The 25,638-nt window shown below is 55.7% G+C and overlaps 2 protein-coding genes across 6 annotated transcripts in view; one reads left to right on the forward strand and one right to left on the reverse strand.

Moving 5' to 3' along the window:
- The window catches only part of ZNF609 (zinc finger protein 609), a 73,810-nt gene extending 64,059 nt beyond the window's left edge, over positions 1-9,751 (forward strand). For 2 of the 5 annotated variants that reach the window (XM_075431734.1, XM_075431738.1), the window contains 7 exons: positions 2,425-2,512; positions 2,887-5,239; positions 5,539-5,905; positions 6,085-6,260; positions 6,843-7,059; positions 7,363-7,432; positions 7,553-9,751. In XM_075431734.1, the coding sequence (XP_075287849.1) occupies positions 2,425-2,512; positions 2,887-5,239; positions 5,539-5,905; positions 6,085-6,260; positions 6,843-7,059; positions 7,363-7,432; positions 7,553-7,583 (3,302 nt within the window). In that variant the 3' untranslated portion in view covers positions 7,584-9,751. Of the gene's footprint in view, positions 1-2,424; positions 2,513-2,886; positions 5,240-5,538; positions 5,906-6,084; positions 6,261-6,842; positions 7,060-7,362; positions 7,442-7,552 lie in introns of all 5 variants that reach the window. The other 3 variants (XM_075431737.1, XM_075431736.1, XM_075431735.1) reach the window with 3 other exon arrangements.
- A 977-nt stretch (positions 9,752-10,728) lies between these two features.
- On the reverse strand, positions 10,729-24,929 carry OAZ2 (ornithine decarboxylase antizyme 2). The gene is given in 6 exon segments (XM_075431805.1): positions 10,729-12,226; positions 14,057-14,142; positions 15,957-16,132; positions 21,319-21,399; positions 21,401-21,476; positions 24,771-24,929. Coding segments are annotated over 6 exon segments (573 nt in total). The 5' UTR covers positions 24,791-24,929; the 3' UTR covers positions 10,729-12,092.
- Between the last annotated feature and the right edge of the window lie 709 nt (positions 24,930-25,638).

Genomic DNA, 25,638 nt, shown 5'->3' on the forward strand with positions numbered 1-25,638 from the left:
TTATCCACCGGAAAGACTTAGTCTGGTCTAACCGAGAGGTGTGTTATCCTTGTCCATCCCATGAGCATCCAAGGTGTCACCTTCCCGTGAAACCAGGTGGGGCTGGAGAGGGATTCCTCCTCTGCAGGAGCATCGCTGCCAGCTCTTTGAGCATCTCCAGCCTCGGGGAGTGCGAGGGCATTGCCTCCTTGCTGCCCGCCCTTGCCCTGCCCGTGCCTGCTCATCATCCTGCGGTGGGAGGGGGACGTGGCGGGTGAAAAAAGCCACTTAGGATCCATCCCCGGGGTTTAAATTGTCCTGGGTTATTGTTGGAGGATTAGGAGGGGATTTGGTGTGATTGGTTGCAGTGGGTTAAATATCGGCTGGTGTGTGTTGGAGGGGTGATGCTCCGGCAGGGGAGGGAAAAGGACAGCTGTGCGCCGGCTCGCTTCGCCCCTTCGTCTTTCATCTCTCTCCTGTGATCACGGCAGCAGGGAAAAAAAAAATGCCAGCACGTCCTTTCTAATACCATACTGGCCCTGGGATGTGCAAGAGCCTCTGGTGGCTTGTCTGCAGCGACCTTCCAGCAGCACGTGGTCTGTGCTGGCTTCACAGAGGGCTTGAATGGCTGCACGGTGGGGAGGGCAGAGGGAGCTGCTCCTCTGAACCCCGGGGCTGGGAAGGATGAGCTGGTCCCCGGGATGGGGTCTGGTTCGGGTCTGTTGGTCCCTCAGGTACCGCTTGGTCCTTCCGCCGCTCCTGGGAGCACCCCACAACAGCATGCTGGGGACGGTGGGCTTGGGCTGGGGTGCAGCGTGTGGCCGGCAGCTTCCCTGGGTTTTAAGGAGGTGGGGGACAGGCTCCTGCGTGCCACAAAAAGCCATGTTAGGAGGCATGGAGGGTGAAAACCACCCTCTGTGCACCCACCTTGGGATGCCTGGGATCAGCTGGGGCTGTGGGCTCCCAGCAGTTGGTTTTGCCACTTGTTTCTACCCCACCTTGTTTCCGGTGTCACGTCCTGGCTGCATCCGCGTTAAGGCAGGGCCCCAGCACCTTGCTCCAAAGGCAGGACCCAGCATCTCCGGCTCACCGGGATGAGCCAGCTGTAGGCACCGTGTCTTCCCACGACCTTCTCCCACCAGAGTACCCAACATATTTTCCAGAAGGAGAAGGGAAAAGAGAAGACCTGCATTTCCTTTCTCTTTCCGAAGGAGACCCACGTGTTGGGCCTCGGCTCTGTATATTATACCCCCTGAAGCCTGCAGCTGGCTGCTGGCACGGCGCAGCGGGGCATACGGGCTGAGATTTATAACCGTGCTTCAGGCACAGCTGCTCTGGGCTCCCTTGGCTCCATCCATCTCCCGGGGCTGCACGGCTGTATATCTCGCCGCACTTATCAACCCTTGCAAACGAGTTTCCTATCTCCCGAGTTTTACCGTGCTCAGATAAATGTGCTCGGCGCAACGGACTCCGCTCCTGGTCAGATTAGTTCTGCGGTAATTGGAGCGCTCCGTGGCAGGGAGGAAATGGCCACAAAACTGAGTGATGCTGCGGAAGACCCCCCACCTCCAGGAAGAGACGCCGAGGGTCTGCGTCCGCAGTGTGGGTGTGAGCTGGGCTGCTTCTCTTCTTGAATGGGCATGAAAAACCTGGAACCACCAGGTTTTCTGAGTGCTCGATGCCTTTGCTCCGTGATGGGAGGAGATGCGGCCCCGAGGATGGTTCTCCAGGCAGAGATACAGGGCTGATGGGTGTCCCGGAGCTGGGGGGGGTGCAGAAGCAAAGCGAAGCGGCAGGATGAGGGTTGTTCCTCCCAGGTTGGGTTTTCCTGCCGGCGGTGGTCGCCTGCGTGGGGATGCTGGGCTCAGCTTGCCATCTAGTGGGAACAGCAGCCTTTTCCGGAGAGCTGTGGGGTTCACAGCCACGTACGGGGGTGGTCATAGCACTGCTGGGGGGGTCCGCAGCTCTGTGTTGGGGTCCACAGCCTTGCTCAGGGCAGTCTGCGTCTCCCCCGGGGGGGGTTCCCAGCCCTGACTCCCCAGAGATCGCCTTCCCTGTCCTACCTGAGTGCACGCGGAGCCAGCGTGGATCTTCAGGCCTTCCCAAATCCTGCAGCTCTTTGGGGATCGCTGGTTTTAGCATCCCTGTGAAAACAGGGAAGAGCGCTGAGCAGCTCAAGGAGGAGAGAGTGGCTGGACGCTGGCCATAGCTGCGCTGAGAGAGGGGATGAGCCTGGGGTCTCCAGTTCCCATCTTGGTGCCCCTCCAGCCCAGAGCCTGGGGTCTCAGCTCTCCCAAGAACCCGAGACCCCTTGTCTACCTTCCTTCAGCCCTCGAGCTGAGCTGTCTCGAGGGGTAGATCCCCCTTTGCCCCGATGCCCAGGGAAGGGCAAGACACCATGGGGTCGCGCCTGGCCCCGTCTGACCCTGTCCCCTCGCCTTACAGGTATGCTGGTGGTCAACGTCACCTGGAGGAACAAGACATACGTGGGGACACTGCTCGACTGCACGCAGCACGACTGGGCACCTCCCCGGTAAGCACACAGTGGGCTCTGGCAGCACTGTCTCTCAGCCCCTTTCGCCCAGCCTCTTTTGGCCCCCATGGCACCCGGCACACTCTGCCCTGTGCCCACGGGGCTGCCCGTGGGGCTTGGTGTCTCCTCCTTGGCCAGCTGAGCTGGTTTGTCCACCTGCTTACAGGCTCCCTCGTCCTGGGGACCGGTGGTGGTCGAGGATTTGCTGATGGACCTCTCCTGCTGATTCCTCGGTGCTGGGGCGGTGCTGGGGACAAGCCTGTGGGGCTGACAGCAAGGGGCGGAAGGGCGTCCCCACTGTATGGTGTGGTGGGGATGGTGTAGCCCGGCACAGCTGTCTCTCCATTCAGACCTCCTTGTCCCTCTCCCTGCAGGTTTTGCGACTCCCCCACCAGCGACCTGGAGATGCGCAATGGCCGGGGCAGGGGCAAACGCGTGCGCCCCAACAGCAACACGCCTGTCAATGAGACCGCCGCCGCCTCCGACAGCAAAGGGACCAGCAACAGCAGCAAGACCCGGGCGGGAGCCAACAGCAAAGGGCGCCGGGGAAGCCAGAACTCCTCGGACCACCGCACGCCGCCTGGCAGCACGACAGAGGACGTGAAGGCCAGTCCCTCGTCTGTCACCAAGCGAAAGAGCAAACCTCTCTCCGACATGGAGCTGAACTCCAGCTCTGAGGACTCCAAGGGCAGCAAACGCATCCGCACGAACTCGATGGGCTCGGCAGCTGTGCCGCCTGCCACGGTCAAGCTAGAGCCGGCTGTCCTCGACCGAAACTGCCCTTCTCCCATCCTCATTGACTGTCCCCACCCAAACTGTAACAAGAAGTACAAGCACATCAACGGGCTGAAGTACCACCAGGCCCATGCGCACACAGATGATGACAGCAAGCTAGAGGCGGATGTGGACAGCGAGTACGGCGAAGAGCCCTCCCTGCATGCAGATGTTGGGAGCTGCAATGGTGCTGCCGTCTCCCAGAAAGGCTCGCTCTCCCCGGCTCGCTCAGCCACCCCCAAGGTGCGCTTGATAGAGCCCCACAGTCCCTCGCCGTCCAGCAAGTTCAGTGCCAAGGTCTCCTGCAAGAAGAAGGTGGGTGGGGAAGGAGACACCGACCCAGGTGCCCTGTCCAACGATGGCTCTGAGGATGGTCCCTCGGTGGCGGATGAGACGAGTAATGACGGCTTTGACTCGCTGGAGAAACGGTGCATTGATAAGGACAAGTCAAAGAAGGCACCTGGTGCTAAGCCGGAGAAGATCCCTTCCAAAAGCTTGAAGTCCGCCAGACCCATTGCGCCAGCCATCCCCCCGCAGCCGATTTACACCTTCCAGACGGCCACCCTCACCACAGCCACCCCCGGTTCCTCCACGGGCCTTGCCACCACAGTGGTCCAGACCATGCCCAACAGCCCTCAGCTCAAACCCATCCAGCCCAAGCCTACAGTGATGGGAGAGCCCTTTGCGGTCAACCCTGCCCTCACCCCTTCCAAGGAGAAGAAGAAGAAGGAAAAGAAGAAGAAGGAGCCCAAGGAGGCAGAAAACCCTTTGACTCCCGGCAAAGCCTGCAGAGCGGAGGAAGGCAAGAGCCCTTTCCGGGGAGAATCCGGTGACCTGGGGACGAAAGGCGAGGGGCTGTTGAACGGCTCGTCTGACCCCCACCAGAGCCGGCTCGCTAGCATCAAGGCCGAGGCAGATAAAATCTACAGTTTCACCGACAACGCCCCGAGCCCTTCCATTGGTGGTGCCAGCAGGCTGGAGAACACCAACCCAGCCCAGCCCATGACCCCATTGCATGTTGTCACCCAGAATGGGGCAGAGGCGAGCTCGGTAAAGACCAACAGCCCGGCCTACTCAGACATCTCTGACGCTGGGGAGGACGGAGAGGGCAAGCTGGAGAGCGTGAAGGCGAAGGATCCAGACCAGATGGTCAAGGAAGGCGCCAAAAAAGCTCTTTTCCCCCCCCAACCTCAGAGCAAGGAGTCTCCCTATTACCAAGGCTTTGAAACCTACTATTCCCCTGGCTACCCTCAGGCAAGCCCGGGGCCCCTCAACCCCGGCAGCCAGGCCGCGGCCGAGACGCAGGCCTTGAAGCTGAAGAAAGATGAGGAGCAGGAGAACCTGGAGGTAAAGGTGAAGAGTGAGGGCTGTGAGGAGAAGAAGGCAGAGCTCGGCAGCTCCAGCCAGCAGCCCTCAGTCATCCAGCAGCGTCCCAACATGTACATGCAATCCCTCTACTACAACCAGTACGCCTACGTCCCCCCCTACGGCTACAACGAGCAGGGCTACCACGCTCACCTGCTGAGCACCAATCCTGCCTACCGCCAGCAGTACGAGGAGCAGCAGAAGCAGCGGCAGAGCCTGGAGCAACAGCAGCAGCGAGGGCTGGAGAAGAAAGCGGAGCTGGGCTTGAAGGAGAGGGAGGCAGCGCTCAAAGAGGAGTGGAAGCAAAAGCCCCCCATGCCCCCAACGCTCACCAAGGCCCCGAGCCTCACGGATCTCGTGAAGTCAGGGCTGAGCAAGGCCAAGGAGCAGGGAGGTCCTGACATGGCCAAATCCGTCATCATCCCCAAGCTGGAGGACTCATCCAAACTGTCTGGCAGCCAGGTCACCGAGGGGCTCAAGGTGAAGCTGAGCGAGGCCAGCCACCCTGGGAAGGAGACTGCTGAGACGAAGGCTGGGTCCGAGTGTGGCCGGCAAGCAGAGGTGGACCCCGTGCTCTGGTACAGACAGGTAATGCCCGCCCGCTGCCGGAGGGCTTTCTCTTGGAGGAAGCCCCTCACCGTGGCTTCGCATTAGGGGTTTGCCAGGGCCATCAGAGCAGTGAACACGTGTTGTCCTCTGCTCGTGATGGGACTCCATGAGGTTCCCTTGGGACCAGCAAAAGGATGGGGCTGGGAGGCCGCAGATGGGCCGGGGCGAACCTGGGGAAGGGGAACTGGGTTCACTGGTCTCCTTCAAATCCAGCCTGGTTTTGGAGCAGGTAGGGCTGGGACGAGGCAGCTGCTCTGATGGTTGGCTGGTTCTTGCAGGAAGCTGAGCCCCGGATGTGGACCTATGTGTACCCGGCGAAGTACTCGGACATCAAGATGGAGGACGAGCGGTGGAAAGAGGAGAGGGACCGAAAGTTGAAGGAAGAAAGAAACCGAAGTAAAGAAGCCGCATCCAAGGAGGACGGGAAGGAGAGCACCAGCTCTGAGTGCAAACTGACCCCCACTGAGGAGGCTCGCATGGTGGGGAAGGACCCCAGACCCAGCGTCCACGTCCCCGTGTCTTCACCCCTCACGCAGCATCAGTCCTACATCCCTTACATGCACGGCTACTCCTACAGCCAGTCGTACGACCCCAGCCACCCCAGCTACCGGGCCATGCCCACCGTCATGATGCAGAATTACCCAGGTAGGGAGCTGGGGTCTTCTCTGGGACGTCCCTTCCGAGGCCACCCCTGCTCCTGGAGCAGGGAATGGCTGTGGGACGTCCTCTCGCTCCTGGAGGCACATGTACAGAGCTGTGTGCTCCTGCTGTGCCGCCCCGAGACGACTCTTGTCCTGACCGCTGTCCTATGTCCTCCCCCCCAGGATCGTACCTACCCTCCAGCTACTCCTTCTCCCCGTACGGGAGCAAGGCGTCCGGCAGCGACGACAGCGACAAGTCCCGAGCCAGCCCCAGCGTGAGCTGTAAACCCAGCTCGGAGTCCAAGGCCCTGGACATCTTGCAGCAGCACGCCAGCCACTACAAGAGCAAGTCACCCACGGTGAGGGTCGGGGAGGCACGGGCTTTGTCCAGCTTCGTGCATGAACTTCGGGACAGTCCCTGCATCTGATAGCAAGCCTGGAGCAACTCTGCCTGCTGTGGGTTGTTGCCATTCCTGCTGCTGTAGGAGACCTGGGGGCGTGGAGTAACCCACAACACAACCCCTTTGGGATGGATGAGCCAAACCTGTGGGCAGGGCTGGCCCAGCAAAGCACCGGGGCTCCTCCAGGCCCTGAAGCAACCCAGCGTCACTTGTCTTTGGCCCTGGAGCTGGTGGGTGGGAGGCAGGGGCTGTCTCCATCCTACGACACTGTGGTGTCACGAGCTTCTCCTCAGCAGAGCTTTGACACAGTGAGGAAAGAGCCGCCCTCCGACAGAACCTGCATCCTCCCCACCGCTTTTGGGCTGGTCGCTGGCCATCCCATCATCTCCCGGCAGTGTGGTGGGGAGCCGGCCTTTAGGCAAAGGCAGGGGGAATATTGTCGCGACGGGGCAGCCTCCAGTGCCCGGCGTGGGTCCGAAGCCCTGCGCCCTGGGGCAGCGCGTAGCGTCCCTCAGTGTGCGTCTGCTTTCTCCTCTCCAGATAAGTGAGAAGACCGCTCAGGAGCGGGACCGCAGTGGTTGCGGCGTTGTGGGAGGCGGCGGGAGCTGTAGCAGTGTTGGAGGAGCTGGCGGGGGAGAGAGGAGCACGGACCGGCCCCGCACCTCGCCGTCCCAGCGCCTGCTCTCCACACACCACCACCACCACCACCTCGGGTACTCACTGCTGCCGGCGCAGTACAACCTGCCCTATGCAACAGGTGAGTGCTGAACCGCACTCCGGCACCGCGTCGGGGCCACGGGCACGGGTTGGGGAGCCAGGATGTGCAGCCTGTTCTGGGTGACCCTGCTTCGGCAGGGGGTTGGACTAGATGACCCACAGAGGTCCCTTCCAACCCCGAACATTCCGTGATTCTGTGATTCTGTGATGGAGCCGTGACCACCTTTGGGCGGCGTGAGCCCTTGTGCTGCACTTTGACCAAATCCGGCGCTTCCCGGCTCCCGCGGCACGGCTGGGTGCCTGTCCCGGGCTGCCGGCTCCTGACGCCGTGTCTCCTCCGCAGGTCTCTCCTCCACAGCCATCGTCGCCAGCCAGCAAGGCTCCGCGCCCTCCCTGTACCCACCGCCCCGGAGGTGAGACCGGTAAGGCTCTTCTCCCACGACGCTGGCATGGCCGCCCTGCCTCGCCGTGGGCAGCCGGGCTGGGGCGGAGGGGGCCGGGCTGAGGGGTGGGGGCTTTTCCCGTCGTCCCAGGGCTCGCGGGGCTGCCGGCGGCAGGAGCTGACCTGGTGTTGGGTCGTGGCAGGACGTGACGCGCCGGGACGCCTGGGCTGCACGAGACATGTGACTGGCTCACATGGGGAAGCGCTGGAGACTCCTTTAGACATCAGTTGAATGGTGTTAATTGTTCTGCTTGACGTTCCTGCCGCGATCCGAGGCAGACTCTCTTCTCCCCCACATCGGACACACACACAGACTCCCCCCCTCGACACCCTTCCCTTTGGTGAGGGGCGAGCCGGTACCTGCGGAAATATTTATTCTACTGGGCACCGGCGCTCGGGCTGGAGGCGACTCGCCCGCCCAGTGCATACGGAGAGGAAACGGAAGCACTGAGGTTTCTCGATGGACTTGGGACCCCGCCGCGTCTCTGCGAGCTGCTGCTTCATGCCGGGGCTTAGCGCCGAGGGTCTGGGGTGGGCAGGGGTCCTGCCGGCGCCTCGCTGGGGCTCGAAACGTGGGGCCAAGCCCGCTGCGGAGTCGCGATCTCAGGAAGGGAAGGGCTGGCTCGCGTGGAGCCCAGGCGGGCGCTGGGGGGGTGGGGGTCAGCCTGGCTGGCAGCGGCCGTGGGGCACGGGGACGCGAGGTACACCCTCTCCCAGTCCCACGGCCGAGCCTGCACCCCACAGCCCCCAGCCGCCCTGTGCCAGCGCGTGGGGCCGGGGAGCCGGGGCTGCTCTTGGCTCCCGCGGAGCAGCCTCCCCCCGGGTGGCTGAGCCTCAGCGGGGCTGGGGGCTCCTCCCCAGTGCCTTGCACGGCCCAGACCTGCCCGAAGCTCGCGTCCATGGCTTTCGAGTTGGTTTCTGAGCCGTGACTCTGCAAACCCCTGGACTTTCCTCTGACCCCCCACCCCCAACCCCCGACAAGTGCTCCCCGAACCCCACGTCCTGCTGGTGGTGGGGGGGGGGAGGGCTGTGGCTCCCCTTCGCATCCTTCTTCTGCTTCTGAGGCGACTTCCCCTGGCCGCGGGGCAGAGCCCAGCGAGGAGCAAGCACGCTTGGGCTCTGCCGGAGGCAGCGGGGCTGTGCCGGGGCTCGGGGTGCCAGGCCCTGGGGGAAGCTGCTCCCCGCACCCGAGGACAGGGGCTTTCTGGTCCTCTGCTCCCCCAGCCCCGGAGCGGCTCTTCGTGGGCCGGTGCTCTACCTCGGCCCCGCAGCAGCCGGGCCGCTCGGGCTCTTGTCCCTGCTGCCCGGCTGGGGGAGCGCGGGGGCCATCGGGCTCGGTCGTGTGTGTGTGTCCGTGTCGCACCTGGCGCCGAGGGGCCGCTGTACCGGGATGCTCTGCTCGCCAGGCTCTGTACATACTGTAAAAAGCAATTGTTTGAAAGCTGTTGGTTTGGGTTTTGTTTTCTTTCCCCCGTTAACCCCCCGTCCCACTTTACCCGGTTGGAAAGGAGGCACACGCTGGTCTCGGCCCTGCTCCGGGCGCCAGCAGCGTGGTGGCCCCAGCCTGCTCGCATTGTTCCACTCATTCTTCTTCCGCTCGTCGTTGTCTTGTCAAGGAGACAGGGCCACGCGGCCCAGCACGCTCCTCGGGGATGGGGTCTTGACTCACCCCATGCCTGTCGGGGAGCCACACGCAGCCGTCGGGCTGGGGACCGGAGGGCACAGGTGATGGGGGCAGCCCCACGTCGTCCCATGGGCTGCTCCTACCTCCAGCCTCGGCCGGTCCGGCAGAGCCCGGCTCCCGGCACGGCCGCGGCCCACCAGCAGCTCCAGGGCGGAGGGGTGTCGGGGGGGGTGGGGGGTGCCACAGGCTTCGCCCGTTGGGTCCCAGTTGAATCTCTGTTTAGGTGTTAAAAGATTTAACAACAGTTTAAGCAGAATAGGTTTGAGGTTTGATGTTTTTTGGGTTTTCCTGGTTGGTTCTCGCCTGTGGGGCTGGCACCCCAGCCCTCCACGGCGGTGCCGCTCCCCTGCCTCTGGGGTCCCCCCCTGCCCACCAGGCCCTGCAGCGACCGGCCAGGGCGTCAAACCGTTGGTGTTTATAGCTCATTTCCATTGGCGTTGCTGTGTTGGGTTTCATTTCAGTCTTCCTGATTCTGCCCTTCTGTAAAGTGTACATTATTACCAAGTTCCTTGTTTTTTTATATATATATATATAAATATATATATATACAAACTGTACTCTTCTTGCCTTTGTACATTTGGGCAAGGAGAGAGAATAAATCTTTTTAAGAGACAATCACAAACCTGTGAGGGTGGCTTTTTTCTTCCTGTTCCCCTGATTTCTGGTCCTTTGTCCCAAAAAGCCGTGGCCAGTGACTTTGGGCGGGGGGGGGGGGGGGGGGGGCCCATCTGAGAGAGCTCAAGCAGACCCTGGGGATTCTGCAGCCGAGCTCGGCCATGACAGTTGGGGTCAGAACTCCCCAGGCTTGACTCCCTGAGCACCACCAAGGAGCAGTTGCCCTGCGGTCTGCCGGGGCCCTGCCCCGCACCAGGCAAGCCCCTCTCCGTTGCCCCAGGGAGCCCTGCTGGGCCCTGGAGGTGACCTGTGCAGCACCCACAGAAGTCAGAAGCACGGTGTAGGCTTTTGAGAGGGTATTTCTGAAGACGCTCAGTGGTCTGAGAACCTTTACATTCGACCACACTTGCTTGAGCCAGGGCAGGCCAGCATTTGGTACGTGTCAGAGAAACACAGCCTAACACCTGCAGCTCATTAACAAGCTCAGGAGATCACCTTCACTCCCAGCTCCTGTGACCAGGACTGTGCAGTTTATCAGTAAGGAAGGAGCAAAGAGGTTCCCACCCCATCACATCAGGGATGCACCTGTGGAGGAGCACCATGGGGGGGGGGGGGCAGCACAGCCCTAGAGTGGAGCTCCTCCAGCTACAAGAAGGGATAAAACTTGGCCTTCCAAACGCCAGAACTAAGAATTTGGTGTTCTTTCAGCTAGGGAATATGTGCAAGGTCTCCTCTGTCTCCACACTGGACCTAGAGCGAGGACAGGAGGGGCACTGCCTGTTGCAGAGCCGTGGCCAGCACTAGAGGGGCTGATGGCCCCACGGTAGAAGCCAGGGCAGAGATACTCCCAGCAGCACAGCCCAGCCTCTAATTTTAAACCAGATTTAGGATTAATGCCCCATTGAAGAGGGAGCAGAGCCACCAGCACTTCCGTTTCATTGGAGGGGAAGGAGGGAAAAAGAGACACAAACTTTAAGATTATTTATTCACACAAACTTGTATCCCAGCCCCACCTCTCTCCACCAGACAGAAAACACTGACCATGATGTTTATGGAATGGCTCGGCTTCAGCTTTTAACAAAATCCTCCCCAGAAGGGCGAGAGCACAACAAAGCACACAAAGACAAGTCCACACGCAAGCAGCCAGGCCTGGAGGAGAGCTCACAGCCCGCCTCCGGGGCCCACCTTATAAAGACACCCTTCTTGGTGGCCTCCAGAGAAAGCCAGCACAAAGACGAGCACAACCTCAAGACGAGCACAACCTCATTCTCCCACATGAGAAGGGGCAGGGCTGACACTGAGCTACTGCTGGCATCACAGCCCCCTCCCAGGAAAGCCCCAGGGCAGGGTGGGCATCCCACGCCTGCCTCCACGGCCAACCCCCTTTGGTTTGAATACAGCCACTGTGTGAGATCATCTCTTTGGAAAGGGGAGGAAGAGGAACAGGTGCAGCTGCAGGCCTGCTCTGCGCCTGTCCTGGGGCTGAAGGCGCAGGCTTTGTGGGCTCTTTGGACCATCACAACCATCACACCGCAGGCAGGTAAGGAAATACTCCCCCATTGCTCCAAACACTTGCTTGCCGCCCTGAAACCATGGCAGCACTACCCGAGGCCCACCAGAGGCTCTCTGTTCCCTTCAAGTAAGTAGCCCCAGCTGTGTGAAGTTCATCTAAATGCCCCTTTTATTGAACGCTGTGACAGTGCAGTGGTAACAGTGAACAGAGTTAAGACTGCTTAAAACAAAAGCTGGAAGAGCAAGAAGTTGGGGAGAAAAAAAAAAAAAAAAAAGAGGTTAGACCAGTTAAAACAGCATCGGTCACCCCAAAGGGGAGACGCACGGGGGTTTAATGTAGTGTTAAAGGTTAAACTGCTCACGTCTCCTCCCTGTGCCTAACACTCACAACATGCTGTCTGCTTAAGAGTCTGAGTGAAAAACAAGAAGGTAGTCTGTCATATGAGCACGCGTCACATGACTGGGAGAGGACCAACGCGGGTTCACAGCAGTCCAGGAGTCGATACTGCATCTACCGCTGTGCTCCCCCATGCAGGGCCTGGGCTCCGGCTAACACCACACAGCTGCACGGAAAGAGCTCCTATGCCAGTTCATAAACATCTTCCATTTACTATTTGGTGATTACATGTGTGTATATATAGTTCTCTAGGCAACACATTTCAACGAGATAGTCAACTCTGAGGATACACAGGCCAATCTAACAATGAGAAATGCAGTTTCAGTCCAACAGAAACTTGTTTTCCCTTTCCTCAAGGAAGGAGATGTAACCCTCTCTCCCCTCAACAGCATTTTCAGGTCACACTGGAGTCACCTGCTGCAGCTATTCTTCATCAGAGGAAGAGTTCCGATCCAGGGGGTACACCATGAACATCACGTCTGGCCGCGACGGGACAGAGGGGTGATCAGGCCTCACGATTTCAAAGCCCAAGAAGCTGAATGTCTTCAGGAGTGGAGCTACCAAAGAGAAGGAAATCTGTTACCACCACAAATAATCCTCTTTACCTGCGTCACCCTAGAAGCCACGGGTATCAAAGCGCACCGAGCACCCTCGGTGAGCGCATCTAGAGCTTCCTGCGCAGAAAGGAGCCATTTTAGCGTGACAGCCCTCCCGGAGGCCTCATCTCTTTCTGCATCCATCACAGCTGCTCCTAAGCGTGAAGGGGGTTTTAATTGTGCAGCAGAGCAGGTTCCTCCATGTTTATCCTATGTCTGTTCCGTCCCCTCCGAGGAACGGCAATGGTTGGTCATCTACCTGCACCCGCTGCATAGACCTGCCTTCCCAGGATGCAGGTGGCCATCCCGCAGCACATCAGAGTGTTTATTCTGTACTTAGCTGGGTCCCAGCACCCTTTGAGCCCCGAAAGTGGGTCAGACAGCAGCAAACAGGAGTCTGCTTATCAGGGCCCAGTCAGAAATGTGCTGTCTCTGCAAGGAGCTCAGTGGAAACTCAACGCCGCACAGCTCGGTGCTGTCTGCCAGGAAAGCCACCAGGGTTACGCCCTGAGATTCAGAGCAGGGTCAATCCAGAAGCCCCCCCACACCCCATCTCGATCAGACAAGGTTATGTCACACGGTGACTGGATGCACGCTCGCTTGTTACTAAAACAATCAGTTCCCCGTGGCCCATGAAAGTTACCCCCGTGCAGCATCTGATCTCTAGGGCACCCTCTGATGATCGACCTCAAGAAGCCACTGAACAGTCATGCAGAGGAGCTCCTATCTATGTGCAAGACAGCACTGAACTTCAGCTGCATAGACCAGCACCCAGGAACTGGAGCGCTCCAGAACCCGTACAAGTAAGCCAGGCCCAAGAGCAACACATTGCCCATTTTTATAAACAAACCCCAGTATCAGATGTCTCCTGTAACCAGCCACTGTGGAGGTCACCTATGCAGCCTGCAGTGGTGGTGACATTATAGCAAGAACTTAATCTGAAAATTATTCTTGGCATCATAGCATGGAACGAGACCTTCCTGGGCTCAGCACAGCTGAGCTCTAATAACACGCTTCGTTTCAGAGAAGACAGTGCAGCTTGTGAAGCAACAGAGTAAAATTAGAATTAAGGTTTGAATTACTCCTGCCATGGCAATTGCTAGGTTACTATCTTGCATCTAGTAAGATTTAAAGTGACACATCCATAGCTTGGTACCTCACCACAAATCTCCTCAAACTTCCGTGCTGTAATCACTTGTCCAACATGTCTATCTTTAGATCTAATGCAGCCCCCTTAAGCCATAAGCGTCTATAGCCAGGGTCAGGATTACCTGTAAGGCGAGGAAGGGCACAAGTGCCAGGACATCTTTAAAAAGCAGATGAACATCAGAGCAACAAGCTGGAAGTGTTCATTTAATATATTAATATATCTATCGCAGCTGAAACCAGGACACCCATATAACAACTCCTCCCTGGTTTCTCCTTCCAAATCACACTCCTTACCAAAGGAGAAATACTAACCAATTTCTGGACAAGAAAATACTTCAAGTAATTCAGAAGCAGCTTTCTGCACGACAGTCCTAGTGATACTTTAACAGCAGGACAGCAAAGCATATCTGCTGGAGAAACCAAAACACTCCTTCCGCTCCCACAGTCTCAAGAAAGGGCTTATTTCCTCCAAAAGAAACTATTTCTGATCTGCAAGCACGCCACGAGAATCATGCATGTAACAATTACAGCAATAGGAAGCGTCCCGTGGAGCCCTGCCTTGGGATGACCACATTTTGTACAGCTTCAGCAGCACCATTCTAGATCTAGGGAGCAAACGCGACAGCAGGGGCAAGTTCTCACCTCTATCTTCTCTGCTTTTTCTGAAGCAAATAAAGACGTAGTTTACTTTCATTTTTTCTTCAGCAAACTCCAACAGTGCTGATAACCTGCCAAGGAGGAGGAAGACAAAAGAACATCAGCTATGGGAAGTCCTGTCCTGAGGAAGCCTCTGAGCGTTTCCAACTGTTTGGATGTTTTCAGGCAGAAGGATTCCGTGTTTACAGACCCCTTCCAGTGAGCAATGGGTGCTGAAACAATAGGCTTCCTGCTTGGCTCTGCAGCCCTGCAGAACTAAGAGCCATCCTCACACCAAGCCACCCGACGAGGCCCTGTCCTTGGCATCGGCGTGCCAGCGCGCGCCAGCACCCATCCCCACCAGCCAGGGGTTTTGTGCAGAAGCCTTCGTACGTGGGAAGCCGAATATTGCAGCTCCTCCTGAGCCAGGCTACATCCCCTCTGCTGGCAACACGCACGGGGGGATCTGTGAGTTCTGCGCTTTATGGGAAGTGCAAGAGAAGGAAAAAAAAAAAAAAAAAAGAGAAGAGCTCATGCCAGGCAGAAGAGAAGAGAAAAACATCACTGAAGGAGCACGTGCACAGGCAAAGCTGTCTCCTGAACTCATCAGCTGGATGGCACAGCTGACACAGCCCAAATCCACGCTTCCTGGCTTTCCAGCTAAATTATTTCTGCCACCTCTTGCTGGAAGCAGCGCTGCATTAACCCCTCTCTGAGCCCCAGGGATCGGCACAACGGAGCCATCGATGTCACCGCTGGCCTTGCAACCACTTATGATGCAGGCTGCTAGAGCAGTGACAAACAGGGCTTCAATCAACATCTAATTAAACAGCAGTCAGCAAGACTGGAGTGCAGCAAGGGAGATTAAATTGCAAGGGTTTTGTTAATATGGTAATGAACTATTTTAATTATAGCCTCTACCAGGCTGTTTTACCTAGCTAAAATTAATCTGACAAAATCGCGCTTTAAGTCCTGATGACGCAGGTGTATAAATACCCTCCCAGCAGAACCTGCTCCCAAGAGAGCGGGCACTTCAACAGCTAAAAGATTTACAGGCCATCTGAAGAAATTACATAAACGTTTATCTGGACTCGGAGTCAAATGAGACAAGTGTGAGACAGCACGAATACCAGCACTTACTGAAGGTGCCCAATGAGGTGGGGTTTTTTTCTTAATTAGCTTGTGTCATTTACTGATGAAGCCCACTTGGAGATTTGGGAGGACCTCAGCACACCGCAGAGGAATCCAGTGAAGCCACATCTACGCTACAGTGCTCCTCGCCAGCAGAGATCTCTGGCAAAGCACTTGGCAGGAAGCAGCGGCTCTGGAAGCTGCGTTTACACAAACTTCCCAGAGCAGAGCTGTCTGGACAAAACACTACCATATTCTGCCAACAGAGACAAATTGGAGATTCTGGCAGAGCCCAACGCCTGCGTGGCAGTGCTCCGAGAGCAGATTCACCTACTGATGAGAAGGAGCACATCAATACAATGGAGTATTTTTTCCCCATGAAAGAGGGGAAAACGGCTGCCAAAATAAGCTTGCCAAGTAGCCAGCACGAAAAAACAAAAAAAAAGAGAAAGGCTTGTAGATTTCTCCATACCAAAGTATGCAAAGAATCACTCTGCTCATTTATTGCTTATTTTTCATTAGCATAGGGACTCAAAAAAACCCCAGTAACCCATCTGAAATCATCACCAGGGGAAAATGAATATATATATATGGAGGACTAACAGGAGAACAGTTCTCTGAAGACAAGGGAGTAAGGGCATACTTCAGACACACAAACCAGGAACGGAGCTGCCATACATACAGCCCCCTCTCCCCACACGCACAGCATCACCCATGTAAGCAAAGCCCTGCTCCCTGGGGAGCCACGGATGCAGCGCTGGGACCCTGAACTTACCCTTCTTTGCTTCCATCAGCTAATAATCCGTCAGGGATTTCCACAAAGAGGCTCTGATTAGAGAGCACTGCATCCCAGGAGGAGGTCTTCACCTCTGTGACCTTGTACTGGAAGTGGACAATATGAGGCTTCCCTTCATGCACTGGGACATCCTGGTTAACAGTGATCTTCTCGTCCTGCACAGGGGAGGGAGCAGAGCCCATGAAACATGCTTTATAGGGCTAGAGAAAACCATCCATGAGATTGTAGGCCAAAAACGCAAGAGATCATGCCTACATGAGCATGCACAGGGACTGTGTTTTCAATGGGAGCGCCCTTCTGACAAAGGACCAGCCTTTATACACCGGTGCGTGTCCAGAGTTAGAGCCTATCGCTAAAATCCACCACTAAGACTCACCACAGCTCGTAAAGGTACGCCCGGCCGTCTGCAACCTCACGGCCAAGCCTCAGTGCTCTAAACGAGCATTTGAGGGGTTAAGAGCTATTGTTCTGAACTACCTGTAACGCCTCGCTTTTATTCTAACCTAATACAAGAATAAAGAACAAAAATGTAAAGTCCCACATATTAAATAGCCAGGGGAGCACAAATAGGGAGAGCAAATGCAGAATAAATGGTATTACAGTTTTACTAATACGAACATTATACTTTTCCCCTTTCACTGGCTCAGGGCACACCACGAAGAGCACTCAGATCTCAGAGTGATTTTCTAGTCATGTTTTCCTGTTCAAGGGAATGCAGTTCTGCATACTTACGTTACACTAAATTTCTGGGTAGCAAGAGTCCATTCATTCACCGCAGGTTCCAGCCACATCTTTGCAGGGCAGTTCATGAACTACCCTTCAAAGAACACAACTTGAACCAACAAGCTGGAAGAGCATCTGCTGCTGCGGTCTGACTAATTTCCTTGTCTCCCCAATCCCCACAGTCTTTTTGTTTAAGGGATGACCACAAATTGCTTCCTCCAATTTTACAACCAATTGGTATGGCAAATGGTTTGCCTCCTCGTATAGGGGAGGAAAATCCATAGTGCAGAGAGACTCCCAAGACATACAGAAGCTACACAGATTTGAAGATTGCGAGGAGGTCTTTTCCAGAGACCACAAATGTACACGTCCCTCTCCAGCACTGCTCCAACTAGAATGCCAAACATGCAGACCGCCTCAGCAGTTCCTAGAAAACAATTTTGTGGTTAAAACTCCATTTCTTCTCCGTACAATTTTTCTGGGAAGCTGGCTTGCCCAATAATGATTTCCACATTTCACCACAAAGAGCCCCAATGAAACAATGAAGAAATTCATTAGGTTCCCGAGTTAATATTGTCAGCTGCAGCAGAAGCTGAACTGTTCCCACCTGCTTGGTTACAGGCTCATGCATCCCAGTTCCCTCACATTTACAAAGTCACTTGCACAGCTTTGAAGGGCAGACATAAACCAGATAATACAAGTCATGTCTGCTCTGTTCCCAAGTCACAGGAGTGCCTGGGAAGGCCACATGTCCCCCTCTCCTCAACACCACCAACAGGTGGGGTGGGAGGTGGTTTACTCCATCAGGTCATTAGGTGAGTGATCATCCAGTCTCTGGGCATTTTATTTTCACAGGGCGATTAATTCAGCAGCTCATTACGAGCTCTGATCCCCTGACCATCAGCTGGACTGACAGCGAGACCAGGGACATCGCTGCAGAGACAGCATCTGACCAGACAAGGTTTAGTAAACGCTTTGTAATGAGATATACTCATCTCTGACCGTAACACAGAGAGCCAGTACAGCAAAAACTATCCAGTTTGGATCTGCAAAGGAGCATTTACAAGATGGGGCAGCACAAACACATCAGCAGCCAACAGTGGCCAGTCAGAGGATGGACGGCTCCTCAGTATTGCTGCTTTTCAAGCAGATCTTCTTAAGCTATTAAGGTAAAAGCATCACTGAAAGACCAGCGGTTCAGCAAAAACATCTCCGAGAAGCTCTCTAGGCTCCCCAAGCCTGTGTCCCAGTGCTTCAATTCCTATTACCACGTGTATTAAAATAGATCCCTCTTGGTTTGACTGTTGTGACAAGGAAGAAGCCATTGAGTATGTTAATACTGGCGTCAAAGTAACACTGCATGCAAATCCAGAACTGCCTGGCTTTGGTGACCAGAGCAGAGGAAGCTGCCATTTGTTTAAAGCCCACAAAGCTTAGCTGAAAAACAAGTTTACATTTTAGCAGAACAAATATCCTGCAGGAAATAAAGTTTATTCATCAAGTTTGAAAGCAGTTTTCATGGCTGCGCCTGCTGCTGGGTTTTACTAGTTTTAAGTCAAGTGAGCTAAAAAAACCTACTGACAGCTGCTGAAGTTAAGTCAGACTGCTGCAGATAAAGCCACTGCAGAGCCAGCAGCAAGAGTCAGATGGGAGACCAGCACCACTGAGGTGTATTAAAAAAACCCAAACAAACGACAAAAACCCAGGGGGATTATATGCACATCCTTCGCCAGTGACTTTACAGTTGTTACTGTGCAGAAAGATCCTTCTCAAGAAAAGCTCGCAGATGCTCCTTTTCATATACTTCATGAAAACAAAAACTGGGTGAGGAAGTTAAGAAAAGCAGGCTGGGATTGACACATTAGAGGGGGAGGCACACGCATGCATTTGTGCGGGAAGACTGGCAGGAGCCTGCAGTAGGAGGGGAAAAGCTTTCCAAGGCTTCTGGCTCAGCCTTTCCGTCACCAGAAGTTACACCCTGCACTCCAAACCTAGCGAGGTTTTTCCACTGAAGAGCCTCCTAATGCGACAGCCCACTAAACAAAGGCAGCACAACCACAGGGAGTAACAGAACTCATTCCCCTGGTTCAGCGGGAATTACCTTTACACAGCCTGTCTTGGGCAGCTGATATTTTATTTCTAGGCATCAAAAGAGAGGCAGCGAGATGCTGGGGAGAGAAGCTGTTCCTGTGAAGCAGCAGCCCAGAATTCTTTGGAAGCTGCTCAAAGCAAAATCCTGTTTACGCAACAAATGTTTGGTTTTAGTTCACCCCTGCAAAATCCCCCTGCCACGCTATTGCGGGCAAAGAAACCCCACCAGGCTATCTTTTATACACAGCTGCCTAAGCCACCAGCAATCCAGCCCTAGGCTCCATTTCAGTGAAGTAAAGCCACAAGGACCAGCTTCCACTTGGTTACAATTCACTGAGCACAAGATTTTCCAACCCAGCGACGCTCCTCAGATGTCCTGAGCAGGACAGCAGGAGGCCCCTACGCACTGGCAGCGTGAGAAGAAAGGATGTTACGATCTACCACAGCCAAGCAACTCGAGAAACTCGGCCATGTCACAGCCTCACTGCTGGCATGTGCGACACTGGCAGCCTCCTGCCCAGTCTGCTAGCCAGAGCCTGTCCTGGCTGCACAGCACCGGCGCCGATCGCTGCTGCATTCCCAGCTCAAGTAAAGCTCCTGTGATGACGGGCTGAGTATTAAGTCTCTTAACACAAAAATACCAGCAACTATAGAGAGCCCAGCTGCTTAATTTATAGTGGTGGTGTACACAAGCCCTGTGCTGCGTGCTCCCAAGGAGGCAGGCTCATTCAGAAAAGTCAACCTTTGAACTAGCACAGCTGATACAGCTGGAAAAAGTACTTAATCTTTTGGGTCCAGATGCCTTTCCAGGTCACGCCGAAAAGCTCAGCCTGCTGTAACTACAGCACCGGTAGCTTGAACGGGCAGCTGAGAGGGGCAGAGAGAGTCCCAGTGATGCCCATCTGTGGCTGGACTTTAAAGCATTGGGCAACACAGCCCACTCTGCTCTGGGAAGAGCTACGTTACATAGAGGGCTGATTTTCTGACAGATTCTGCCAGGTTTTCTCAGCAGTAAACCCAGAAAGAATTATGCCCGTATTTCTGGGATGCAGCTATCAAGATGACGTCCCCACAGGCAGCAGCCCCTGCCTACATGCCACTGCCAAAAGCTTTTGTGTAAATTCGAGGCTATACTGAAATCAAACACTTCAAAGCCTCCAAAGGTCATTCTTTCCACCAGCATCTCTTCCACGTTGAGCCCATTTTCTGCCTTTGGACCTTGCCTGGTGTGTACGCAAGGCTCGGCAAAGCTGGCCTGCAGGAGTTTACATTGCAGGGTCCTGTATTTCTCATCCTCTCCTGCCCAGAGGGAATTCATTATTTTTCCTGAGCCCCCTTGAAGCTATTTATGTATCTTCTTTATCTGACAGGAAGCCCATTGTGCTCTTCACTACCTCTCTGCCGCTTCTCTGGATTTCATACCCTTCTAACATCTGTGACAATTCAGCCTGATAGCATTAAGCTGATGTCACGTTATTATTAAGAGGCTACGGAGGTTGGCATTTATTCACAAGGTAAGCGGGTGAGGCACATGCTAAAAATTCACCAAGGCCGCATTAAAGAAAACTCTTCTCAAAGCAGGCATGAGGTCTGTGATTCTCTCGCGAATTTCAAGAGGAGACTCTGGTAGCTGTGAGCCAGAAGGGCCTGTATCTTTGTCATACAAAGTCTGTGTGCCTCCCACGAGGTAATTAAAAAACAAGTCTAACACCTATGACAACACTCCTGACTGAACAGACAAATTTGCAAGCTTAGCATAAATTTAAGCTACCTCATCTGATAGCACTTTGCTCCCTGGCTTGTGGCAAAGCAGCCCCTGGCCCAGAAGAGAGACAGATGTGTGCCACTGTAATCCCACACACAGCTGCACGAGTGCCAGCTGCTCTACAGCAAGGAACACCCTGGTCTCCTTGTTCGAGAGGAGGAAAACTACAAAATCAAGAGGGACAAAAAATGAGAGCTAGGCAGATCCACATGCTCCTACGCAAGTCTGCAGACACAAAGCCTTCCTGACCTCACCTCATCCTACACATGTGTTGTAGAAACATTCGCCTCTGAGGTGGATGGCCACCGCGCTGTTTTGTGAAGCCAGGAATGACTCTGTACATCGGCTCAGGCAGCTCCCAGGCCCCGACAGCGTTACCTTCTGGACAAAGGCACAGGAAGAAGCTTATCAACCATCCTCTCTGCATTTCACCTTTCTGCTTCCTCTTTTTAAGAAGTTGTTTCACGTTTTGATAGTGCTGGCTCTGTATAAAATAGCCGAGACAGGCCTCTCGGAATGGGGCTAGTGAATTATTTGCTGCACACCTTTGAGAAAAGGCTTCTCATTGCTTCAGCAGCAGGTGATATTTAAGCAGCAGAGCGCTGCATGCAGCTTAGCGATCTGCCAACAGGATCACTGAAAAATTAACTGTTCCTTATTACCTTGGAGTTAGTTGCATTTATTCCCATCAGACTGCGAAAGGAACCAAACACAGTTGCAACGCGGGTACAGGTCATTATTTAGACATCAGGTCTTTCTCACCTTATAGATCAGAGCTGAAATAGAAGGATCCCTGCTACCCCCTCGCCCACCGGGGATCTTCGACAGTGGGTGAGGGGCATCAGGAGCACCACAGAGGCCCTGGAACAATGTGCCTGCAGCACTGCAGCTGGGGACAGTTACTCAAAGGTAAAATACTACTGCAAGAAAAAGAGAGAGAACACCAGGTTACATTAGCAGGGATCACATTTCGGATGTTACAGGTTCTCATGAGCCCAAACCACTCACAGCCCCGCTCCTCCACAGCCCGTCAGAGGCAGCAATTCCAGCTTTAGCGCCCGGACAGCTACATTAAAAACACTCACTGCCCAAGTCATATCAGAAGCCAGCGGTGTTTTGTTAGCAATGGAGGAGGGGCTTTGCAGCCAAGAACCCAGAGAGTGCTGAGCAACCTCATGCTAATAAGGGACGCCTGGAAGACTGCCAATAGCAGATGGCTGGAAACGCATGACCAGATGAGCACACATTTTCTATAGACAAATATCTACAAATAGATCAACAGGACACAGAGGGAGGAGGCTTCAAGTTTCACATTTTCAAAACCAGGAGGAGTGAAAGGACTGGTTCTTCACATACTCAACATGCTCTGCAACGTCCAAGTCGACATTTTCGCACGCAAATAAAACATCATACAAGCATCCTTTACCCAAACGCTAAAAACTACACGTTCACCCCACAGATCTACTTTTAGGAGCAAGAAAGTAAGTTCCCCTGGCAGCCTCTAAGTTTGTTTGGATGTCCTACATGCGGTCTTTCAGGATCACTTTGAACGCAGGCTTCAATATCTGCCCTAGCTTTTAGGAAGTTCACGGAAGCAAATTATTTTACTTCTGGAGCACCGCTCCCTTTATCAGTACCACAAAAGCTCTTTGCTGAGGCACGGCACAGCAGCGGTATTCCTCTAACAAAGCCTGCAAAAGCAATGCAGAGAAACCAGTCATTCCCCAGTGTTCCCATTATGAAACACACCAGTGCAAAGCTATGTAAACACCACCAAAACAAAGGAGAATTTGGGAGTTTTTGATGGACACACGGAGCAAGGAACGAAGCTCTAAGGGACAGCCTCTGCAAGTGTATTAACAACTTACTGTCTGTCCTAACACTTCTCACTCAAGCTGCTCCCAAGACAGTGCTTTTCTACTCTAATCCCTCTCCACAGGTGAACAGGCTTAAGAGTCCAAAGACCAAGCACTGAGCTGCACTGTCAGAATCACCTGAACTGCCCACACAGAATGCTGGAGCATACACCAGGCTGCGAACAAGCTACTGAAATCTGGCATGTCTGTATGCCAAAAACTAACTTGCCAACATGGTTACGACACAGGCAGAATCTGTGAATAACTTGGCCTGCCATCTCATACCAAAATAATCTTTCTACAGGAAACACACAAATATTCTCCCTCCACATACTTCCTCCTCCTCCAGGTTTGCTAGACTGAGCTCTTCAGCAGCATTCCCGTGTGCCACGGCCTGCAGCAGACACTGCGTAGAAAAAATGCTGTCTAAACACACGAGGAAAAGATATTAAGTGGTTGCACCGAAGATGTCTCGGGGCAGACCCCTTCGCACACATGCTCAGTGGCGTTTCGCATTAATACAGTCCCTCCTCACGGCACGACCGGGGCTATCAATGGACCAGTGTGTATTCAGTAGTAGTGGATGTCAAGAGACATGACAAAGCACTTTGCTGTGCAGCTCTCCACCCCCAGAAAGCTGCTGGCAGCTTTGTTCTTCCCTTCCCTCCTCCCTCACCCCCCAGTCAACAATGTACTATTGATAGCTCGCTCCAACTTGCGGCCAAGGCATCAAGAAGCTGGATAATGAAGTGTAGTTGTGGGAAAAAAAAAAATAAAAAGAGAGGCTGTAGTTTTCATGCAAAGCAGTTCTAGACACTTCCCAGTTTTGCTTCCTCTGGCACAAGCAGAAGTCAAAACACAAGACCCCTTCAGCTGCCGAGCCTGCCTGCGGCGCTGGGGCTTCGCCTCGCCCAGACCTCCACACCACTGCTATCCTCTCCCAAAAACTTTGCAGTGGCAGCCAGCCAGGTCCCAGGAGCAGCACCATCAGGCAGAAGCGGGTTTGCCTCCTCCAGATGCACTTTAGGACCCTGGGAAGAAGGACATGCAAGCACCCAACAAAGTCTTATCCCTCGCTGCATCCGTGTGCGAGTGGCCTGCTCCAAATCTGCTCCCTGGGGCCTGCCTATAGCTTAAAGATTCAGCCTGTGCTCCCTCCCAGCCTGCCTTCTCCTCCGAGAAGCTGCTTTCCCGCAGTTCGGTTTGGATTACGATGCATTCAGATCACTGAGTGCCTTTCCCAAGCCAAAGCTTCTTGAGCAAGCCCTGCCTGAGACGGGAGCTGGAAGCAATCGCATGCTGTCAGCCAGCGGGTATAATTTTAACTCGCTAAGCTTCCAGCGATCTCAGCTCCGTGCCCTGTCCCTGGGAAGCGCAAAGGGCAGCTCCTCAACTTTTGAACCCCATCACGGCTGCTTGTCAACAGCCCTCACATCTGAAGCCCAAGGCCAGCGCTGCTTTCAGTCCACGACAACGAACGGCACCTTGGGGCCTAGAAAGCGGCACATTTTCTTGGTTTTTTTTTTTTTTTTATTTGCACTGGACACTTGGGTCTGACAGAAGGATCCACGCAGCTTCCTCGGCATTACAGAAACGAAGTCTTTTCGTTTGTTTTCTTTACTCCCCCCCTTTTCAAAACAGGCTCTGAAGATACAGTTGCACTCAGCACATAATAATAATAATAATAATAAGATACTACGCTGCCAGCCATGGCAAGTCACGTATTAAGGAACCTGATTTGAGAGGCAACTTGCAAACGACCCTGTGGGGAAGGCGGCGTAGCTCAGGCCCACCCAACGCGGCCCAGGAGCCAGGCCGGTCCCCCGGGTGCTCATCTGCGCGGTGCCGCAGGGGCTCATGGAACGACGCCTTCCGGGCTCCAAGCAAGGGACAGCCACGGAAAATAACCCGGCCAGCCGGGAAAACACAAGCACCCACGCACCGCCCGAGCCGAAGGGTGCCCGGAGCCCCGCTGCCGCGGAAGCGCCCCCTTCCCGCACCCCGCCGCCCGCCCGGGGGCACCTCGGGGACGGCGAGGGCCCGCTCCCGCCTCGGCGCCCGCCCGCGCCCCAGGCCCGCCCGCCGCCGCTCTGAGGGGAAGACCGCGGCGGGGGGGAGCCCGGCGGGGCGGGGGGGAGCCCGGCGGGGCGGGGGGGAGCCCGGCGGGGCGGGGGGGAGCCCGGCGGGGCGGGGGGGAGCCCGGCGGGGCGGGGGGGAGCCCGGCGGGGCGGGGGGGAGCCCGGCGGGGCGGGGGGGAGCCCGGCGGGGCGGGGGGGAGCCCGGCGGGGCGGGGGGGAGCCCGGCGGGGCGGGGGGGAGCCCGGCGGGGCGGCGCGGCGCGGCGCCCGCCCTCCCGCACCTGTCCTGGGTGTTTATCATCCTCGGCTCGGGTCCGGCTCGGCTGGGGCTGGGGCTGGCTCCGCAAGGCTCTGCACGGCCGCCCTCGCTCGCCGCCGCGCTCCGACTGACCCCGCGAGCCCGCCGGGCCCCGCCCCTCGCCGGGCAGCCTGGGAAACCGCCGCCCCAAACAAAGGCGCGGGCCGCGCCACGCCCACCCCGCGCGCCGGCGCGCGGCGTTCCCGCCCGCCCCGCCCACCCGGGGCGCGTCCGGCGGCCGTTGGGGGCGGGCGGCTGTGGGGGGGATGTAGGTGTCACCCGCGGGGCCGGGAGCCTTGGGGCGGGGGGAGGCCGTGAGGCGGGAGCCTGTGCCTCAGGAGGAGGCTGTGAGGCCAGGAGGAGGCTGGGACCCGTGAGGCGGGAGGCCTGTGAGGCCGGGAGGAGGCTGTGAGGCAGCCGTGAGCAGCGCCAGGCCGGAGGGCTGGGGGTAAAGGCGCCTGTTCAGGGGCGGGGAGCGGACGGCCTGCAGCTGTGAGGAGAGAGGAGAGGCAGCGATGCTGTGGCAGGATACTGGTGTGTGTCTGCATTGTTTCTTACAGTGGAAGAGGTCAGAGCCCGTAGGCTGAAGGCTTTCTGAAGGTGTTTTGGCTACCGTTGAAGCAGTGGGAGAAGAGGCTAGGGAGCAGCGAGACTCAGTAATGAACTGCTGGGCCCTGGTGGTACCACTACAGAACGAGCCACTGGCTCTGATGTGTCCTGCTTAAAGCGTGATGCTAGTGCTTAGAAGGTGGCCTGGGGAACTGGGGGCTCATAACCTGGGTGAGTGGGAGCTAGAGTAAGGAGGAGCGGTTAACAGGACGCCAGGCTGCCCAGGGCGAGGCTCTGCAGGG

The sequence above is a fragment of the Opisthocomus hoazin genome, chromosome 10 (genome assembly GCF_030867145.1).
Source record: "Opisthocomus hoazin isolate bOpiHoa1 chromosome 10, bOpiHoa1.hap1, whole genome shotgun sequence".
Lineage (NCBI taxonomy): Eukaryota > Metazoa > Chordata > Aves > Opisthocomiformes > Opisthocomidae > Opisthocomus > Opisthocomus hoazin.